Source organism: Rhopalosiphum maidis, chromosome 2 (assembly GCF_003676215.2).
Source record: "Rhopalosiphum maidis isolate BTI-1 chromosome 2, ASM367621v3, whole genome shotgun sequence".
In the NCBI taxonomy this organism is placed as follows: Eukaryota; Metazoa; Arthropoda; class Insecta; order Hemiptera; family Aphididae; genus Rhopalosiphum; species Rhopalosiphum maidis.
This window is the reverse complement of record NC_040878.1, coordinates 5,631,121-5,653,961: the sequence shown is the minus strand read 5'-3', so window position 1 is coordinate 5,653,961 and position 22,841 is coordinate 5,631,121. Positions and strand designations below refer to the sequence as shown.

At 27.6% G+C, this 22,841-nt stretch overlaps 1 protein-coding gene across 2 annotated transcripts in view; it reads right to left on the bottom strand.

Moving 5' to 3' along the window:
* Positions 1-22,841, bottom strand: part of LOC113551912 (voltage-dependent T-type calcium channel subunit alpha-1H-like) — a 163,383-nt gene that overhangs the window by 37,435 nt on the left and 103,107 nt on the right. Inside the window, exons 8-13 of one of the 2 annotated variants that reach the window (XM_026954487.1) lie at positions 9,553-9,713; positions 7,835-7,944; positions 5,450-5,776; positions 1,755-2,009; positions 1,378-1,608; positions 297-448 (exon numbers count right to left, since the gene is read on the bottom strand). In XM_026954487.1, coding sequence (XP_026810288.1) covers positions 297-448; positions 1,378-1,608; positions 1,755-2,009; positions 5,450-5,776; positions 7,835-7,944; positions 9,553-9,713 — 1,236 coding nt within the window. The remainder of the gene's footprint in view (positions 1-296; positions 449-1,377; positions 1,609-1,754; positions 2,010-5,449; positions 5,777-7,834; positions 7,945-9,552; positions 9,714-22,841) is intronic. The other variant, XM_026954488.1, reaches the window with a different exon arrangement.

Genomic DNA, 22,841 nt, shown 5'->3' with positions numbered 1-22,841 from the left:
AATAATTTCAATCAATGTGGTTTATCTCGATGGCTTTTAGTTTTTGATACATAAATAAAAGTCATCATTTTGATCGATAGATAAGACTATAAAAGAATCTATCTGGTATTATTGGAATTATTATCTTTACATTTCTTTTGTGACAACGAGTTTGGTTTTTCATTGTTATTTTTTTTTAGATTGTGAACATTAGACAACTGATCGACATAGAGTTCTTCTATTAATCTTATTACGTTTCTATGTATTGATGAACATTAATATAATTTTTGAAAAGAACTAATGAACTGTGAATATACCTTAATATGACAATGATTCCATCGAATACGTTGAAACCATTACTGATGTAACCGCACGGCCCCTCGGCGATTACCTTCAAAAACATCTCAGCGGCAAATATCGCAGAAAAAACAATATTGCTATATTCCACAATTACAGTGAGCTCGGTAGGCTAAAAACACATTTTAATAAAATATTAAATTAGTGGTGTAATTATTGCCAATAGTGTAGTCACTAGTCGTCAATTACACTTATCATATTTATATGACGGCGACCTGTGTAGGCAAATTCATTACCTCCACGTTTAGGACATTTATCTTTCTTTCACTTTGAAAATATTTGACTTTAACTATTTTTAAGTATCATACTATGCACTCTTATTGAATTATGATAATAGTTACAACAATTTGTATTCTATATAGTTAGCGATTTAAATCATACAATGAGTTTCTGACATATTTAATCGTGACAGTAAAAATGAATATTTTATTAAAACTTGTTTTTAAAATGTTCATTTATACTTTTTTTTACTAGATTTTAACTTTTCATTCATGCATTTACTTTTAGTTATTATTATTAAATTATATGATTAAAACAATAAGTACAAAACAGAAAAACTAATTAAAAAAGATATTGCAACTGAAAAAAATTAAGCCCACAATATTATAGTTTTTAAAAAATTTGCGTTTGAAGTAAAATAAAAACTAAAAATATTTAAGAGTATACAAAAACACAATTCTTTTAATTGAGTCTAATATTTTACATAGCATAATATTGAATAACGTAATTTTCGTTAGTTATTATACAGGTAACCTAATGTTTTCATATTTAAAGAATTAGTTTTGTTATGTACATATAAACTAAATATAAATAATAATTTTATTTCTATATAATATAATATTATTATTATTATAATACTTAAAAGTTATATGTCAAAATTATGTTATCGATTACAAATGTTTTTGAGAAGTATAAAAATAGTGTATGTTGACGCATGTGTGGTGTAATGATGTGTAATGATGAGGGCAAAAAAATAAAAATAAAGTTTTATAAAATAAATAAATAATAATGTTAAAGTAAATCGTTTTGTTCCGCGTTTACCTGATTGTGGTACTCTATGCCCATGCTGAGCGTGTTGATAAGTATTGCTAACAAAATGCACTGCTGGAACCGTCTGTGGTTGACAAGGAGCTTTATACACTCTCTCAACAGGGAACAACCCACCAGACAATAAATCTGAAGGCAACCCACCGCGTCGGTGAGGCACGCTTTGTTTTTACTCTCCAAATGGTCATTGTCCATCATCAGTTCACCATCCGATTGCCTGTCCATCTGTTGGTTGGGGGGAGGGAGAAAATTATGATAAGTACATGGTCGATAAAAATATTAATGACGTTATTATTATTATTATATCGTTTGGATACACGGCCCCCGTAAAGTTTGATATCGGGACAGATTAGGTAATATTTATAACTTACGAGTGCGTGACGTTTCGTTCTATTGTTGTTTGTGTGGTTGTTGTTGTTATTGTTGTGGATGTTGCTGTTGTTGGTGGTGCGGTTCACATTTTGTACGATAGTTGCCACGGACGAGCTCCCAGTCTTTCCGAGTGCCTTTAGCAGCGACGTCAGAGCTGATTGTCCGGTGGGTAAGGCTGCCGACAGGGCACCGCTGATAGCTAAAAGTTCCTGGCACGTCATGTCCTGCTCGTCGGAGTCAGCCACGGCGTTATTCTATAACACCAGATTATCGTAATTATTATAAATGTACATTTACATGTACAATATACGGTCATTGTTTCTATAGTTATAATACATGTATATTAGTGCTGGGTGGGTGCCAACCCGTTCACTAAGTTTGTGCTCGGAAAAAATGATTTATCTAATTAAAGTATTCGAATTACGATTTTGTAATATTGTTATAGTATTAAAAAGATTCTGCAGTTATTTTGATTTATAGTGCTTTTTGGGTTTACATAAATTAAAAATAGGATAACAACAATTAAATGTTAAAATCTGTCATAATTTATGGAGCCAATTTATGTCAATTATTTAAAAGTTATAATTATTAATATTGTTATAAAGTATTATGAATTTCATATAGTTTAAGAAATTAAGTAACATATTTTAGATCGAAAGCATGTAGATGAGTATAAAATATAGTTGATTAGGCGTGAGGACCAACACTTTGGAACCATAGGCGTAACTAGACCTTAATGATGCTAGGGGCTCTATCGCTCCCACTCATGTTAAATAAATTGTTAAAATTATAACATTGTTTAATTATAATAGTGCGTGTGTGTGTGGCATATTTTGTTGAGTGTATAAAACAAATTATCAAAAAGTGGTACTGCGGTAATTAAATGATTAAAATATTATTAAGTATTATTTTTGATACAAGTCTAATTTTCTTTAAAAATAATCTAAAGGTTTTTTAAAGGTAACGTTATAATAAATATACTAATTATTACAGTTTAAGTTTCCGCTCAGTATTAGAAAATGTATTTAAATATTTTCTTTATATAAACATTTGAAAAACCTCTTTTAATAGATACGATAGACAACTTAGAGAAGCGATGTTATCACATAGTTGATCTTATGTCAGTATTTATGCAATGAATTTCTGAAAATGTTCTTTCACAAGATGCGGAACTTTTTGAAACGGAAGTGCTAAATGTAGCATTTTATTTAAATTTCCAAATTTAAATAATTAAATGGTTTTTAATTTAAATTTAAAAATTAATCACCGTTGGTGTGACTGGGTGGGGGAAGCTAAAATCAAAATTGAGGGCTTAGACTCCCCAAGCCTCCTAGTTACGTCTATGTTTGAAACTGATATAGATACTTAAAAATAATATTTGTATTATTAGTAATAGGAGAATAAGTCTACTACTACACTCATGCTACATTGCTACATAATACATACATGCGAAAGGGTTCTATAAACTGCTGCAGTTAATAAATAAATACAATGAGTTATTAAAATTATGATGAAAATGCCAATAACAGTATATTTTTGGTATCAAAGTCGTGTTTGCTATTTTAAAATGCTTATAATATTAATTTCATGCATTCTCGTTTTACTTATTTTATATTATTTTATTTTATACGTGCATGCAAATTTTTTGATATTTGATAGATGGGTTTCACAATTATAATATTATATCGTATTTTATGTACTGCAGCTTATTACATGATGAACAATATCGATGCAACTCGAGACTCGAGAGTGGCGGTGGTCAAAACCGAGTTTATCCAATTACATCAAAGTTACAAAAAGTAACAAAGTCATTGGTGTTTACAGAGTCTTGTCACGTATAGTCAACAATGTTAAACGAGCCGTGCGCGCGAAACTCGTCTCCACCACAACAAACACCACTTTTCAACACCTAATACGCCAATGTTTATGTATATTATATACTAAATTATAAATATTATATAAATAAATGAATTTGTAAACTATATAAAAAGTGATTTATCAATCATGCTCAACTGCATTTTTTTTCTTAAAAATTCAATTTATTCAAATTCTGAATTTTTGAAACTTTTAGTTTTTATATTTAAGGACAATATATTACTATTATTAAATTTTTTTATACCTGCAAAAGAGTATGTTGTGGTGATATTAACTTTTTCTATTGTTAATTAGAACATTTTTTTGAAAATTATTATAAGTATCTAGTATCTACATTGAAATTATAACAAATAATTTTCGAGTTATTTAACTTTGTGTATCAAAGATAATAATTCTCTAAATACTCTATGATTATAGGTTTGGGATATATGAGGGCTTTGATGATTTATAAAAATTGTTAATTAATTGACAATTACAGTAAAAAAGGTTAGAAAAACGGAGTTAGTATTGAAATAAGATTTCGATTGTATACAAATCTTAATAGTTGATAATATCATCTTTACATGTACTTAAAAGTTCTAAGGTTTGAATATATTTATCATTAAAGGAAAACATTGGGGTAAGCATGCTTGGTGAATTATTCTGTATAATGTATGATTTAGGGAAGGATGATATTGTACGTACTTAAGATTCAAACAAAAGTATTTTTTTAATATCATATCAATAGTTACTGGGGAGGGGGGGAAATAATGGCAAACATTGTTTTCCTGTGATCATTTTGACATTTAACATTTTGAAAAGAAAATTATCATAATATTATTTCACGGTTGAACAATATTAAACGTATGTTATACATTAACGACTACCAAGATTTCCCTAGAGTACAGAAATATTACACGTTTAATTTTTAACCAGCTTTCGGTGAGCAATATATTAATAATTCCTTCGAAAACTTACGCTTATCTCTGCGGAGAATAAAAAAAAAAAAAACATTGGTCGATTACAATAAAATATACAACGCAGTTCTTGGTAATAACATATTAATAATATGATAGCTTTGTTCGTGCGGCGGTAATGCGAAAACTACATCATCGACGAATACGAACAGTGTGCGTGATATTGTTATAAACGTATATCGTTAAGGTGAAATACAAAAATACATACTACGCTATAAGATAAGGTTCACGCGGAAGCGCTGTACAATTATAAACTTGTGGTGTCGCCGTCACGAGCCCCGTGAACGGTGTGCGAGACGCATAATAGCTATTGCCTATTGCGGTTAACACTATGTCGTTATCGTCAATTATTCACGGCGGTCGAACCGGGTGCGCGTGCGTTATATATATATATATATATATATATGGTACAACAATAATATTATTAATAATAATATCATGATACATCACATCACACGGAAACGAGTACAGTCGAAAAACGGTTGTAAAAAGTGCGGCTTCTCACGTCGGCGGCGGCTTCTTGAAGTCGATGTTTTTACGTGTTTCTTGTGCTCCTCGTCTTTCGTTCGGTACGCCGCACGTTCTACCGTGGTAGTAAGTTGTCTACGACCATTTTCAGTATATACAATACACGGGTACCACCACCACCACGATACACAAATGATTTATTTTTATATGTTATTACGATATTTATACCACAGTTGCAATCGTGCGTATGTGCGTGAGTTTACAAGTTTTGGTAAATACAGTGCACGCGTGCACGCGTGTGTGTGTGTGTGTGTGTGTGTGTTACAGTGTGTGTGTGTCGATTGTGTGCGCGCGCGCGTCAGTGAGAGTGTGGTATTTGCGGTTCTGTGATTTACCAGTGCTACTATGGTGGTATTGACGGAGGAAGACGTGTTCCACGCTGTCCCATCGACCGTCTGCGTTGTCTTCTCGGTCGAACAAAGTGCGACGTTTGCCGAGGCGGCGGCGGTGGAGGCAGTGGACGTCGTTACCGCGGCGGACGAAGCGCCGGCATCGGCGGCGGCAGCTGCAGCAGCAGCGGCGGCGGCAGCGGCGGCGGCGGCGGTAGTGGTGGGACCACTCCTGGTAATTAGTTCGTCGCTGAAAGCCACTACGACGCTCCGTCTCCTTGACACGATTCCGCCGTTGCTGGATGTCGACCCCGGACTTAGAAGGTTCCCGCTCTAGAAAAGGAGCAACGGTGGGAAAAATTAAAAAAAAAAAAAAACCCTAATTTTTTATTCGGGTCAAGTGTGTCGTCGCCCGTCACCACTCCTTCTCCTCCTCGCCCCCATCACTCTGTATCAAAACGTTGAGGGGCGTTGCAGGAAAACACATAAATAATTACACACACACACACACACGTACATACATATATAGTTTAGGTTAGGTTTATAATATGTATGTGATTTGTACGGTTACTGTCCATCATAATATCCCGTCACTGTCGTCGTATATATTATTATTATTGTTGTACAATATATAATATAATATTATATTGTATACAAAACCATCACCGACACACGTCACATCACTCTCCGTCTCTCACTTGCTCTCTCACTCACTCTCTCTTTTTCTCTCATCAAAACTCACACACGCACGCAATTATTATTTCGGTATATACTTGAATATTATAACTATTGTAGGAATGTCGTTTTTATGGTATATATTTTAACAATAATATTATGTTACCGCGTATTATATTATGTACTTGGCAGTATAAAGACACAACGTTGAATCTATATATAGTATATTATATTATTATGATACGTTTATAAAATATATACATATTAATATTATACGCTTACCAAAACCCTTGTTATACCCGAGAGGAAAAGCATTTAAATATTTTTTTTTTTTTAGATATTTGGAAAAATACAATCTGTAAGTATTTACAATACGTATGTTTGATTAACAGAGAACCATTCACTCGATAAGAAACCTATCTTCGGAGGCACTCCTACAAATAACAGTATTCCAGATATTTTTCAATACTTACTAGTTACTGGTCGGTACGAGTTCTTGAAAACTGGAATTTGTCTAGATAAATAACTATTTTTTTTTTTTTTTTTTGGTAAAATATGGCGTATAATTTTAAAATATTATATCGATTTTAAATTCAGGCGCGAATGTCAACTAACAAAATCTCCATGTAATTAGCCATACAAGTAGTGGTAGGTATCTGGTTCTTAGTATCTATCTTATATATTTAATATTATTATGATATTACACATTAAGAATTTAAAATGTATTTGAAGCACAAAAATTGTATTTATATACTCAAAAGTATGCCTTTATAGGTAATATATTTGTATAACCTTGTCATAATACGTGCGGTTCATGCGATAACTACATAACATGTAAAGACCGACTAGCGACGACTACTATACAGTGATATGTATTATCAGTGAATAATAATATTACGTAAATACTCTGTCTTAACTACGTTTTAAAATTTTCTACGACAAAATACGACGACGATAGCGTTTATATGTCGTGTCTATAGCTCTTACAATGGTTTATATGTGTACGAATCAATCGGCACTAAGACATCTCGATGGCGTCACGGAGTTGGTTAAAAAAAAAAGAAAAGAAATTCGGCCGCAAAATCATATTTGTGCGTACAAACTGTTTATATTTAATTTAATGTGTACGTAATAATATTCGATTATATTATTTTAGACTTGACGCGTCGTTATTAATTATTATTATTATTATTATTGTTACTATCGATGTTGATAAATTGTGCGTATTTTCGGAAAATGGTGTGCGTTATCGGTAAATCGTGTTACGCGATCGTTTCCACTGTTCGTTTGCAAATGTATGTTATTTATTGTATATAATATATTCAGACGTTTAACACAATACAAAAGAACACAACCTTACGAAATGTTTCGAAATAGCTGAATGAAGAATATATTTTATTTTATTAGTTTTACATAAGTTACGTTTTGCAAACGATGTAGTACAATAAATATTACATGAGCTTGGCATTTTGAAAACTTTGTTGCAAATAAATTCCAAATTATTAGTTTAAGTTTAGATTCAATGAGTAGGTACCTAAAATAAAGAGTTTCAAATATTCGCGTAGTATATTATTGTTTAAATATTTAATTAACTCCGAGGCCCATAAAAATGATAATGATAGTTAAAAGATAAAATAATTAATATTTAAAAAAGGGATGCAATTAAAAATATTTAATGATTAGCAGTAAGTATTATAATTACGTTTTATTACTTACCGAATCGATTTGAGCGTTATCCATAAACCGGAGCATTGGCTGAGACGATTCTTCATCGCCATTTCTTGCACCATTTCCGTACTTATTATCGTTTGTTTCTATAAAATTAACTGTTTTATGTTTTTATTAATATTTTTCGATAATGTTTAAAAAAAAAATTTAAATTGATTTATTAATTCTTTTTTTGTTTCACACAAGTTTGTCAGTTTCCGAGTAACGTTTTGGGTCTCAAGAGACAAATTGGTTGGGTGTGAAACTTTCGTATATTAATCAATGTTTGTATAGAACAACTTTATTTATACCGTTTTCCTAATTTAAGTCTGGCTAAAAGTTTGATCATTTTATAAGGTACCTATAATAATGTTTCTTTTTTAATATCGAAGTATTCTTGGAGCATGGTATGTATCACACAAAAACATTTTAACACGAGAGTAGTTTATGAAAGCAGATTAAAAGCTTTAAAAAATATTAAACTTGTTTCATACGAAAAATGATAAAATATATTTGGAATACGACCGTCAACTACATTAAAATTATTGTTTTACTAAAAAAGTGAAAAATGTTCTATAGTACGTGCATCAAATTACATTTTTTAGGTGAACGGTTCTAGATACATATTATTATTGTAAAATGACATAGTAATTTTGTAAGTATTTATTAGAATTATGTAATTAATTCATTTCTGATGGCTTAAGTACTGTAGTACTGCTGTTTTAATCTAAGTTACATTTATTTTATTTTTACTTGAATAATTTTATCGGTAAACACAATTTTTCTTAGAGAAATAGAACTAAAAAATACCTGATAAAAAAAAACACCTTTTTACTTTTATTAAATATATTTATTTTGTTTAATTAACTTTTAAAAATTATAGTTTTTGTACAAAATGATTCTCACAACCTCACCTGGTTTTTATTTTGATGACTATGGGGTGAATGAAGTGATAATAATTGAGCAGTTATATACCAAGTCTAAAATATGTATATAATTGGCCTAATTTATATCTAGGTTTAATAAATAGATAAATAGGTATAATTTAAATAACTAGGAATCATCAAAAATAATATACAGATAAATCTAAATTTGGTATAATTTTAAGTAAATACGGTGATCACCATTTCTCTGTATATTTATTATCTTTTGAAATTCAATTACGCGTAAAACACTTTTACATTTTTTTCGATGGCGCGGCGGTATGGCGGCTTGTATTGTCTACTGATCATGCAGAATATATAAAAAGAAAAAAGAAATCTACTGGTATATTTTGTAACCAACAAAAAAACTATTGTTGAAACAAGAGTAACAAAAAAATGAACGGGATTAGATTTTGAAAAAAAAAACTTCCTTGTTCATATCATTATTATGTTCTAGCAATGTAATTTATTTTCACGAGATGATAATTTATGATGCTGATGGTAACCGCAATATTTAGATATATTATGACGGTTGGCGATGATAACTTTATAGCATTAGTGATTAGTTTTAATTTTATAACTAACAAAATATTGACGTCGCAATGTGATTATGATAGTTAGTGCAAGATCGCGCAAATACAAATTTATGAAGGCTCATCGACTTTGCGCATCCATTATTTCGCCATTGCCGCCGCCGCCATTCTTATTATCATCGGCAGGTGCCCACTACCCATCATATACTCTCTGTTATTGTTGTTATCATTCATATCGCCCAGAGACGACGTCGCGTATTTTTTCCCTTACCGTTTTTGTCGTTGTTATTAGTGTTGAGCGATAGGAGCGCGACGGTGGTGGCGTTCTGCCGCTGCGCCTTCTCCTCCCTTTCGGTTTGCCGCCGTAGCATCCACACCCGATACTTTTTGATCAGTTTCCGCTTGCCTCGCCTCCACAGATGAGCGACGTACCTGTCACACGCACACACAAAGTGACATTTTTAGATCATTAATATTCTCACGCAGGCTATGAACGATTTGGGCGGGAACGGCGCTCCGAACAGGCAGACGTGTATGAGGGGCGGGTAGGTGAGTGGGTTATGCGTTGTGGATGGGTGTTGGCGAGGGGGGCAAGGTGGCTAGGTAAAATGGTAGTAATCGACGGAGGAGAGCAGTGATCAACGGCGGAGGGTAGTGATCGACCGGTGAGTGGAAGGGATCGACTGTAACGTCGTCCTAAGCGGAGTATCACGCTAGCGGTGGCAGAGGTGACGGTGACGTGAGTGGTCAGGGGGTGAAATGTAAATTAATGAATTGCTCTCGCAACTGGTGTGGCTCCCTCTCAACTCTCTCACCCTTATATTGGTGTAATGTACACTGAGAGCCCAACCATCGACGCACACGGTACTTACAATAATAATAATATTAACCAATATTATAGTAAATATTATTTCTGTCACACGCATAATATTGGTGTACATGCACTACACCTGCGAACTCACGGGTGTTTCGTTTCTTACAGACGCTGCCACCCGCAGTCCAATATAAGATCTACGATAAATTACATTTTTAATTTGATATATAATAAACGACAGGGAATATTATGTAGTTATTCGGGTTCAGTAATTTTCGTTTTTTCAAAATAATTTACATTTTTTGTAGTTATGCATATGAACATAATATTATGATAATCATAATAATTCAAATGTATAAAATGTCTTAATGTTTAAACAGAGTACTAAAAATTTCTTCAAATACTTAAAGAAAATATAATTATACAGTTTGTCATGTGTCATGTCAATAAGATTAAGTCATATTTAATTATTTTTATTTATAATTTAAAATATTACTGTCTAGTACATTTTAACATTTAGTTAAAGACCGTAAGGGGCTTGCTTACAATCTGCTCAGAAGTAGGTTTTTGATAAAGTGTATTTTTGACACACTTATAATAAAATATCGATGTCCTTCAGTATAAGAAATTATAATTATATTATTTCTTTAAAATTTGTATTAATTCACTCATTGATACAAAATAAAGATTGTAAACCAGTATTATATTGTTAAACCTATTTTTTGTCTAAAATTATAAACTTATAATTTTGCTCACAATATTATACAAACTAGTTGGTGCAATAAACTATTTTTATACATAGCTATTAGCTATATATGAATAATACAATACTGTATCAATTAATTAGAAGTTGTTTTATGGATAAGTCAGAGTCGTCAACAAAATATTCTAAGAAATTAAGCAACCTTTTTTATACTACGTTTTCACACACAATATTCTATTTTAACACGTATTGATACTATATTACGTTATATATATATTATATTTTATTATAGTCTTTACAAACGTAAATTTAATGTTGATGTTTAAACAATGGATTTTAATAACAAAATAACCAACCATAATGGTCTATACGCCTACACTATTTTGTTCGTGTATGAACCTTTGTAACATTGTGTAATACACCATTTATTATTAGTATAACATATTTTTTATATCGCTTTCCGAATAACTATGTAGGCTTTCGGTTTTATAATTGACATTTAAAAATATATCTATACTTTTTTACTTACATGTAAGATTATATTCACTCATCACAACTTTAGAAGAATTTATGTGCTTGAAATTCCAAATTAACGATCAACAACCACAGCTAATTGATTATTTTCATTGTACGATAATTATGTAGGTATGACATTTTTTTTAAACTTGTTTAAACTAGTATAATGATAAACGTACTTTTTAAAATCAATAAATTTAACTGCAATGACTTAAATTTTATTATAGCATACCCATATGAAATGTATGTATATATTTTTATCATGTCTTCAATGTTACTTACTATAGTGTCTTAATCCCGTGGAGTTAGATAGTTGAACGTAAGAAATAATTTGTTTAATAAATAAAAGTCTTAGTCGTTTTTTCAAAAGTCAATTTTTCCTTATATTCTTTTATAAATTAGTTTATTTTAATACACCAGTGTATGTCCAATCATGTTATCATGTTCTACTGTCTTATTCTTGTATTATTTATGTATCTTTGTGTGTTTATTTATTTTATCTTGTATATATAAAATATTAACCTATTGAGTGATTATTATTATTTTAATGCATAACACTCATTATTTTAAAAATGATTAATACTTTATATTAATAAATACATTTTTTACATAATTTGAATTCATTATTATAAAACTATATTTAAAAAAAAAGACTTTTTCCGAGTATTGTAATAAATAAAAATTGAATTTTTAATACAATTTTAGTTTATTAGTTATAGTTATTTAAAGTTTAAATTGTCGAGGGGTGGAGGTTTTACAAGAGAGAATCTTGCAAAACGTTAATTCACTTTTAATCTCATCTAAACTTTAGGCACTATTATAACTAATTAAGTTTGGATTTAATATAAAATACACTTAAAATAGAAAATAGAAAAAAAAATTCTTCATATGTAAAATATGAATTTATTTTTCATCAATATAAACTATTGATTTTTTGTTTGACAACTGCGGATTTTCAAAGTACCTAAGTATTAAAAATATATTTTAATAGTAGGTTGTATAATATGTACAAATGCTTGATAATCCTTTATAGATATTATTATTGTAAACGCATTGTCGTAGTGATTTTTATCTTTTTTACTACAAATTCATTCAAAATTGAATTAAACTGTGTTACATATTTATATAAATCAAAAAAAATATTTGTTTATAGTAATTATCTTTATAATTTAAAAATCACCAAATTTTACAAAAAGCTAATAAGCTTGAGTAGCTCAAAGTTTGGTTTCTAAACATTACATTTTTAAATTATTGCGAAAAGTTTTTGCTTCGGAATAGGAAATTAAAAATATCTGTTGTAACTTATAAGTAGTAAAAACTTAAAAAAAATAACTAATAATAACCATAAAAAAATTTTAATTGTTATTTTTAATTTATACAAAATTATTTAAAATCAATTTTCAAACACGTTAATAGCTAATAAAATGACAAATGTCTTACGTTAAAATTATTCGTCTGTATAAAAATTAATTGAAATTATATGCTCATACCTCATACTTTTAAAAACTAAATTTATTTAGAAAAAATTTATATTATATATATTGTTAAAATAAAATGAATTTATTTTCTTTCAATATTATCAAAATATGTAATTAATACCTATATATATATATATATAGAAATACCACACTTTCGTTACGCTGAAATATTATATATATTTAGTATACGTTGATAATGTATGACCGATGATTTTTTTTAAAAAACTATGACATTATTTATCTAATTATTCATATTTATTTATTTATTATACCTACAATATACATATAAAATAAGCCATATACTCAGTAAAAGTTTGTTTTGCAAAATACATTTTTGTTCATCATTATAAATCATAAAGTAATTAATAATTTATTAAATCTGTAAATAATATATTATGTAAAAATACGAGTATATAAATCCAAGCTTAATTTTTATTTATAAAAGAAATAGTTAAGAATTTTCACTCTGTTTTAATTATAACGTTACAATACGATTGAGCATTCCTAGCTTTAAATTAAAAAACGGATTCACAAGTTGTAACATTGTAAACGTTCGGCGCCTTTTACTAAATTTAAATATCGATTTTTGTATACATATTTTATACCACTGTTGGTTTTTGATATTTCTAAGAATGAAATATTTCACACGAGTAGAAGAAAACCTTAACACATTATGATGACTTATTCAAAATTGCACTACCAGTACAGCAGAAGCGTAGTACAATTCACACGGGTAAAAAAACTGCATTAATTTACCGATGGAATGTTTGAAGTGGAATTCTTTGCTTATTCGTCACTCAAATACTCAATATGCTTAGTACCTAGTGAGAACCAAAATAAAACCCTCGAAGTACAGGAAATATACGATTTACAATTCATCAAAAAGATACACATTAATTGTAAGCAAATATTGTTGGCGTTGTTATTATTTTTCGACAAACCACTACGAATACGCCTCTCAGGAGAGTAATACATAGAAGTGATGATATAGAATATTATATTTATGTTGACAATTGTTATTACTTATTTCGTTGTTTATTATAATATACACATTATACATAGATGTTATTTGTATGTTGTTAAAAATGTACAAACAAGTAGGTACACAAGTTTTTTTTTGCTTTTATAGTGGAACAAAAACTTGTATCCATAGTTATTGTATACGAGCTCAATACCCATATTGTTTTTTTTTTTACATATTTTCAAGCAAAAATAAATAATATAAAAACCATTATAATCTAGAATTTAATTTTTTGTATAAATAGAGGTTACGTTTACTTCGGGTTTTTAATTTTTACCGAATAGAAATAATAAATATATACGTGAACACTTAATGTTATTCGTTAGGCAAAATGTATTCATGCGAAATTGTTTTTCTATTTAATTCCAAAGTTAAAATATAAAGTAGGTAATATTCTAGTAATATTTAGTAATTATTTATTTTCTCCTGAATAGGAATGTGATTATTTAAGGTCAGGTAAATGAAATTGATTCGACTTTCATTAAAACCTTTTCAATGAGCGTATTATAATTGTAAGCTCATATTTATATCTTTCTTTTCTCTATATACCAATCTTCTGACATCTTATAAACCACTGATCCTTTAGAAAATTCTGCTATTAATCTGATAACTTTTTTCTCAATTAATTTAAATCGTGTGGTTTAATCTGTATACTATACATATATATCATAACTTCCAAAATTTAATTATTGAATCTTATTTTTATGTTTTCACATACAATTTACAACTATACATGTATTGTATTATTTAAATAAAATGATAATTTTCAATAACCGACAATTTTAAGTAATAAAATAAACCCATATTGTATATCATAATATTATATTAAATTAATTTAAAATAAAAAAAAAAGTAAAAATATTTGTATTTGAACGCTGTAAAACAAATAAAACTTATTTCACTAAGTATCTATGGGTTATTATAGGGATAACTACCTTTACCTATAACTATTAGTTATATTACTGTTAGTAGTATTTTGTCTTTTTCATATTATATAATTAATTTTCATTTACAGATGAATTTCAAAATAACTAAAACATAAGTCATATTTTTATACTTAAAGTTAAAACTTATACATTTAAAACACATATTGAATATCTCAGAATAGCAAAATAATCTTATTATAAAGTAATCAAACATCGTAAATGAAATGCGTATGACGCAAATCGATCAAATTGTAATAATAATTAATGACTGTAAATACTCACGAGTCATGGATAACTTTGTTTATTATGTTTTTAATTTAAGTTAAATTTAAATCAAAACAAATAATTTAAGACTGTGAAATATGTATAAGTATTTGCCAACAAACACACTGATCATTGTATAGTATGAAAAAATATTGTGGTTGCAAATTTTCTTGTATTGTTAGATCCGATTAATGTTTCAACCCAAAAAAATATTGTTTAAATAGTCTTCTGAATTAATATTACACTCATTAAGTACATCATCATTTGAAATTTGTTATGCTTTGCCTGTATGCATTATAATTTACTTATAGTATAACACTTTTATGAATTTAAGCAAAAGAAAAGTTCAAGCTAGGTAATTCTAGGTAATTCTCATTCATTAGAGCGTTGCACACCGATAAACGTGTTACGTGTTTACCTTAAAGATTAGTGTTTATTTGGCTACATTATATTCTTGTATAATCATCAGACCCAAATACAAAATTATGTTAATAATGCGCCAACACGTAATTTTACTACACAGATGCGTATCTAAGACTATCCTATTAAAGTTTTTATCCCTTATTAAGCAAGTAAAATCAAGTAATGCGGATGTTCAAGTTTTCTAATAAATTTTTTTATTCCTTAACTTTTAGATAAAATAGAAATATTTAGAATGTATTTATGTGAGCTCGCAAATATGTATTTAAGTTATTTTTAATAGAGAAAATTAAAATTAAATAGTTACTATTGGTTTTTGTATGGTTAGGTGTGTATATGACTATTGGCATTATTCTATGCGTGAACTTCTTGGAAAATGACTCGAAAATGCACTTCTGGCCGTTAATTGAACAAAAGCATCTAGGTCATCGTTCGATTGCTCTACCACTAAATATACTCTGTTCCCTGTAGGTATACTTTATTTCCGGATTGTTTAAATGAATTGCTTGACAGCTGGCATAAAGTACAACAGTTGAGTATCAGAACCTATCAATTTTAATTTTGATACTGATAAATATATTATATGATTGATATTTTTTGACCAAATTGTTGTTAGACATATTTTTACGTAGTTATGTGGTAATTAAATAACAAGAATTGTATTTTACGTTGTACACCAAATCTAAATTTTTGGCTTTTCGGGCTAGACTGAAAATATTATGGCCTAATGCCAAGGGTAGATGGATGCGTTAAGTCTTAATAGGATATTGGATATAATTAAAACTCTCAAATTGCAATACAATTTATTGATGCCTGTTGTTAAAATGTACATGAACAGTAATATTTGATTGCTTTATGATAACTAGATAATTAATGCTCTTATGGTTAACAATAAAAATAAAATGATATTATAAAATTATTTGCTTTAAGTGAAGTTTTATGGTAACTTTCCATAAAAAATAATTAAAATTTATGAGGTGACTATTACGTTAACTAAGTAGAAAAATCAGAAAAATTTAACAAAGCAATACCAAAAAATATAAATTTATTTTTAAAATGTTTACTTTATTAAAATATTTAGATACCCACGTTATATAAATTTAAAATTTATTATTAGTTTTGAACTAAATTGTTAAAAAATATTGACTTTTAGCTAGTTTATATCGTAACCATTTATAGTCAAATATGATTAATATGAGTGTACATAATATTAATTAAAAAACGTTTAGTTTTTTAATATAGACTATTTAAATATTGTTCTTTAGGAAATTTGGATGTACTATGCTTATGCTTCTAATTTAGATTCGAATGACTTTGGCTGTGACAAATACTTGTGTAAAGCTTTAAAAAGACTATTATTTATTTTGGCTATGGTCCATTCACTAGTAAATCGAGCTTAAAATAAAACGTTTACACACTTTATTCTCATGCGGCAAATAAACGAATAAAGTTCAAAAGAAAACTTTTGGGACATGTAATGCATACTCCTTCGAAGTTACTGTAACGTTTTTTTTTTCGGCCAATTTAGAATCCGACATAGTATACGCGTCAATAGTAGTAACGATGGCTTTTACCATTGTATTATTTTTCAATTAATGTTTAACGAACTCTTTTAAAATGTATATAAATAAATGACTATTATTATTTATTTATCAAGATAATAAAATTAACCTATTATGTCAACTATAATATATGTAACAGTGGTAACACTGTTATTCAGTGACTTGTTATCATTTATATTATATACGTTTTTCTTTCCGGTAAAAACACTATTCTAGTATTTATAATGTTATAAAGTGTTTATATTAAATGTTAATATTATATTATTTTATTTATATTAGTGAATTATATTATATAAAAGAATCTGATATCTAATAAGCTTTTTAAAATATCGATTTTCTTTTATAGGTATGTAATGAGTAGTAGTAGTTTTATCATATTATATTTATACTAATAAAGATTACTTTTATAGTTATTGAAAATCGATTGACTTATTATTATTATTATTATTATTATTATTCCACCGAACAAACAAAGTTACATATATTTAAAACTATATTATGATTGTATCCCAAAATAATCCATTTTAAAATTCATACCATCATCATATTTATTTTAAAAACATCAATTGAAATAATTACATTTGTTCGGAGAAAAACATTAAAGCAGTCTTAGCTTCATCATCAACGGAGAAATGATGTTTGAATTCTTATCTAAAAATATTTAACGGAAACGGAAGAAACTAATTTGTAAATAATATGCGTATTATGTACCTATACAATGGCCAGTTAAATCCTTTGTTATTCGATAACCATGAATCGATTTAATATAAGAAATATTATCAACGTTTTAAATGGATAAAAAAAATAATACGAAAAAATTACAATTTTTTATTTTTTTAATGAGATTTAAAAATATAAAATATATTGGTACACGGGTATTGATCTAATATTGCTACTTGAATTCAAATGTTTTAAAAACTTTTGCTTCACAAAAAGTTTTATTAAAAGCTATATTAAGTAGGTAGTATTAGAAACTTGATACTATATATTTTTATTTTTACAGCTTCAGGGTTTCTTAAAAGTAATAAATAAGAGTAGCCGTTTAAATATTTATTAATATATATCTGTATTTGAATAAAAAGTTTGATTTAATTTATTTTTATATACCATTTTGATATTCCGCAAGTAAAATATTCAATCTGCAAACTTTAGGGAGTGTGATAATTATAAAAATTCAAACATTTTTTCTATATCGTTGTTAATATACAGACTAAATTAATGTCAACTAATAGATTAAAAAAAAATCTATAGAAATGTTAAAAAAAAAAAAACATTGAATAATCGTATTAAAAGATTTAAATAATTGTGTGGATAGTATTATTTAGTATATACTAAGAAAATAAAATAAATTCGGATCCTAAATACAAAATTGAATAATTATCTACAGCTTAACAAAATATAGATACAATAGACTTAGATAGAGGGACATCTCAAGTAATGTAAAAAGTAAATAATGTTTAATAAAAATTATTAATCGAAAACTATTTAAACGGCTCAAACTCGAGACACGAATGTGTTATGATATTACGCTCAAAATAATTGATTAAATTAGACTTAAATAAATTAATCACACTGAACGGTAAAAACAGATTAACTAGAATAAACAAGACAATATTGTCAGTGAATTTTCCGATAACCAATTGACTATCTGCACTAATTTATTAGTATAACATTTACACTCTATTCGTCAAATATCAATTATATTAGATAATGAAGAATTAATTTTATTAAATAATGACAGGCGTATTCATTTCAATCATTACAACGGAAAAACATTGGAAATTGATTTACCCTTTCCTAGCTCAAATATACAAATATGCCTACTTTAAATGGGATGTAGTCGGTGGAATATTTTTAAGTATTGGTTGTATTGACCGCCATAGAAATGAAATTCAAAAATTAATAAAAATTAACCAACACAAAAGTAAAATATTTTCACATTGTTATTTAATTATTTTTTTCATCACTATAATTTTCATTCATCATACTTAAGAAGTTAATACCACTATAGGTTAAAGACAATGTGTTTGATGCTCAAATCGAATAAAAAATATATATGTATACCTATATAATATATAAAACGTTATTAAGTTATATCGCGCGTGACCTTATATGTTAAATCTATATTTTATAAAAGATAAAATATATACAATATATGTTGAAAACCTACATAAAATGTCTATCATCATTTAATGTGTACATGTCAATTTATTTTTTTTTCAAAATTTTACGGTAAAATAAAATCCAGATAATAACGTAAGCTTTTTACTATCATATCTCCAGTGTTGCGTAAAAAGAACCAAATTGAAATGGTCACCGGTATAGTTCTCATCGAGTATAAAGTCGACTTCCTATTGTTCAGATTCTGTGGACCGTTATATTATCGATTTCATCCCCGACAATCTTGTTTAAATATTTTACTGTACTATAACTGACTAAACAATCAAAAACGATTGTTCATTTTACACCAGATTTTCAGGTACAAAGTTATGCGCAATTATTTTCAATGAATATTTATTAGATAATGAAAGATTAAAAAGTTCGGAGTGAATCAAAACTGACTGTTTTGATATTCATTTGCGGTCTGAGATGAAAGGGTAAGATATTAATCATTGATATGAAAAGTTCACGATTTACCTAAATAATGATTTTTCTGGATGCCAAATGAAAATACAGAAATCGTATCGTTGATGAACATATTATTATTATATTGAACAAGTATCTCGAAATATTCACTGATCAATTACTATTTCTATTGGAAAGTTAAAGCGGGTATCTTAAACGTGTTATAACAAAACTCTATTAAATTACCAAAGTTTCTATATACTCGTGTAGTTTCTGCATACACAGCAGTTTATAATTATTGTTAAATTACGAAGTTATGAATTTTCATTTTCTATTAATGTAGGTACCTACCTATATTTTATTGAAAATATTCTTTAATACTGGTCCTAACTACATATTTTTATGTTTTTATTTTCTATATTGCAATTGTTGTCAACGACTGTAAAAAATACTGAAATTATATAGTACCTACAATGTTATTTTATGCGCATGCCAAAAATATAATCAGGGCTTAAAGACTGTATTTAAATTGAAAAACGTAAAATCATTGGAAAACGAAACTGTTGTTATAAATATATATATTTATATATAATTTGAATCACTTTATATATGTATGCAACGAAGCTGTTTTAGTACCGTTAATGATTAAGTCATAAAATAAATGTAATAATATTGTGCTAATAAAGATAATTACTTACTTACCTACTAAAAACCTAAAAAAATAGTAATAGAAGACGATTTCTACTTCTTTTACATCACCTATCTATCCGAACTATGTGGGGTCAGAAATTGTAGTCTTACCCCTCCACAGCACTGTCTCTCACCTCTCCTTTAATCAATCATGCTATTTTCATGTCATTCTTTATTTTTTTTTCTATCCATCTCATCTTCGATCTTTCCCATCCACTATTTTCTTCTACATTTATTTCCATTATAAATAAATATGATCTATTACAATTATTTGACGAGTTATTAACTCAAATTATAGCAAAAATCTGGACGAGATGATCTACAGGGTGCCATCTTAACAAACTTAAATGGCAAAGAACAAAAACTGCTGAACTTTCAGGATAATTGTTCAATATTGTTTATTACAACAGCCTATAATTTGTAATTTTAACTTGGCGTACTGTTAACTCATCCAACTATTGGGAATTAATTAAAAAACTAAGATGCATGAATTATCTAGGTCATTGAGGCGTGCGCATTAACATAAATCACTGCTTTTGAAAAACGAGTCTGAATGAGGTTCGGTTTAACCCTCAAAATGTTATACATTTTGTTGAAAGCAAAAGCATGAAAAAAATTGAAAAAGGCACAAATTACTGTAAAAGCAATGGTTAATTTTCTACCAACACTTAAAATATTAATTTAAGTAAAAAGTTTGTGATTTTAATTAATAAATGAGTAAACCTACTAAATACGTGAAACATGTATAAAACAAATTATGATAAGTATTTTATTAAAATACAATGTAATTAGAAAACATTATGTGAAAAATTTATTTTAAATCAAAATTTTTCTTCATCACGCGCATAGGAAAACTGGTTTTGGTCGTGTTTGGGGGAATGTACAAAATTTTAATTTAATTGAACACAATTGTACAAAAAAAAATGTACATAATACTGTCGAGGTTTGATATTACAATTCGAAAGTGGCAGTGCTGGCAAAACAGATCTTTTTAAATCTTGTAATATTTTTTTATTTTTATTTAATTGGACCATAGACGGCATTTCCACTCCACTCTATTCTCAAAGCTTGTCGACCGAATAAACGAAAGTAAATCATCGAAATAATACGAAGTAAATCATGGATGAATTATTAAACGTTTAGGTAATTCATTTTATTTCCGTTATCAACTATAAATATATTTCTATAGTTTGATATTACCAATAATTATTGCTAAATATATGAATTTAAATTGATCACAGATATCATGCACTTTTACTTTGTTTTTTTCTATTTCACTCATTTTCGTCCTCTGACTTTTATTTTTAAGATTTGTTCATCAGCTTATAAGTTATAGGATGATAAATTTAAATTATATAGCATAATACAATAAGAATTTACATCTATTGTTAATTGTACTATAATTATGTGTCGAAATTGATAAAAAAAACGAGTGAATCGTTATCAATACAGAAATATTGAATAAATTGTTAGTTACTTGGTATGTGATAGTGAATTTATATATTTTAAAATTATTTTATTTTTAATATTTCTTTATTTTTGTTTAAGAACTGTACTACATGAATTTCCACTTAAATAATACTTCAATCCCTTTTACAACTTTACACTTTTTTATACACTTTTCATATCAATTCAATTTTTCCTAATATTTTTCAGCATGTGTTTTAGAGCGTATCAGTTCTTCCAGTTGATGTGTCTATACTTCACAAGATTCTAGAATATCGAAAGTACAGAAAATGTACTCACATATATGATCATATGGTATATGAATAAGTCTATTTATGTGAATATTTTTTGTACTTTTTTTAAATCAATTTTTTTACCTATATTTCTTGCATAGTTTTTGCATAAAAATATACAATACTAATGCATTTTACACATCTAATATAATTGTAATGTATTATATAATATATTCATAATACTTTTACGTAAGCACAGTTTAATTTAACCAAATTTTCTTTAGTTATTGTAATTTATTAGTTAAATATATAGCTCATAATATAACAATGAAAGTATCATTCAATTGTATATTCATATATTGTATAACATTTCTATAACTCGAATTATACACTCGTTTTAAAAATAGAACATCAATAAAATATGTCATGATAATATCTGCGTACGCCAAAGCAATTATTGTTTGTATATTGCTAATTATATTTTCTCATAAGTTACTAGATGTGCAAATGATACCGTGAAAAAACTTTATTTAATCAAACTTCCATTGAAAATATAAAAAAACAAAAATACTATGTGTTATGGTACAATAACAATTCTTCGCATTTTCACTAAATAACAATTCATTAATGTATTTATAATATTTTATTTCATGTTAAACATACAAGTATATGATACAATTATCATATTATATTATATCCCATAAATTTTATTTTAAATTATTAATTTTAGTGATAATGGTTAAGATTAAATTAATGAATTGATGGGGGCTAAAACATTAATTGTTTTTATGAAATATAATCAATTTACATTTATGTATGGAATAATTGCTAAAATCGATTTAACACCATATTAACAGATTATATAGAATATAAACATTTCATTTTTGACATAATAAATAAAAATCCATTTGTCGTGATCATT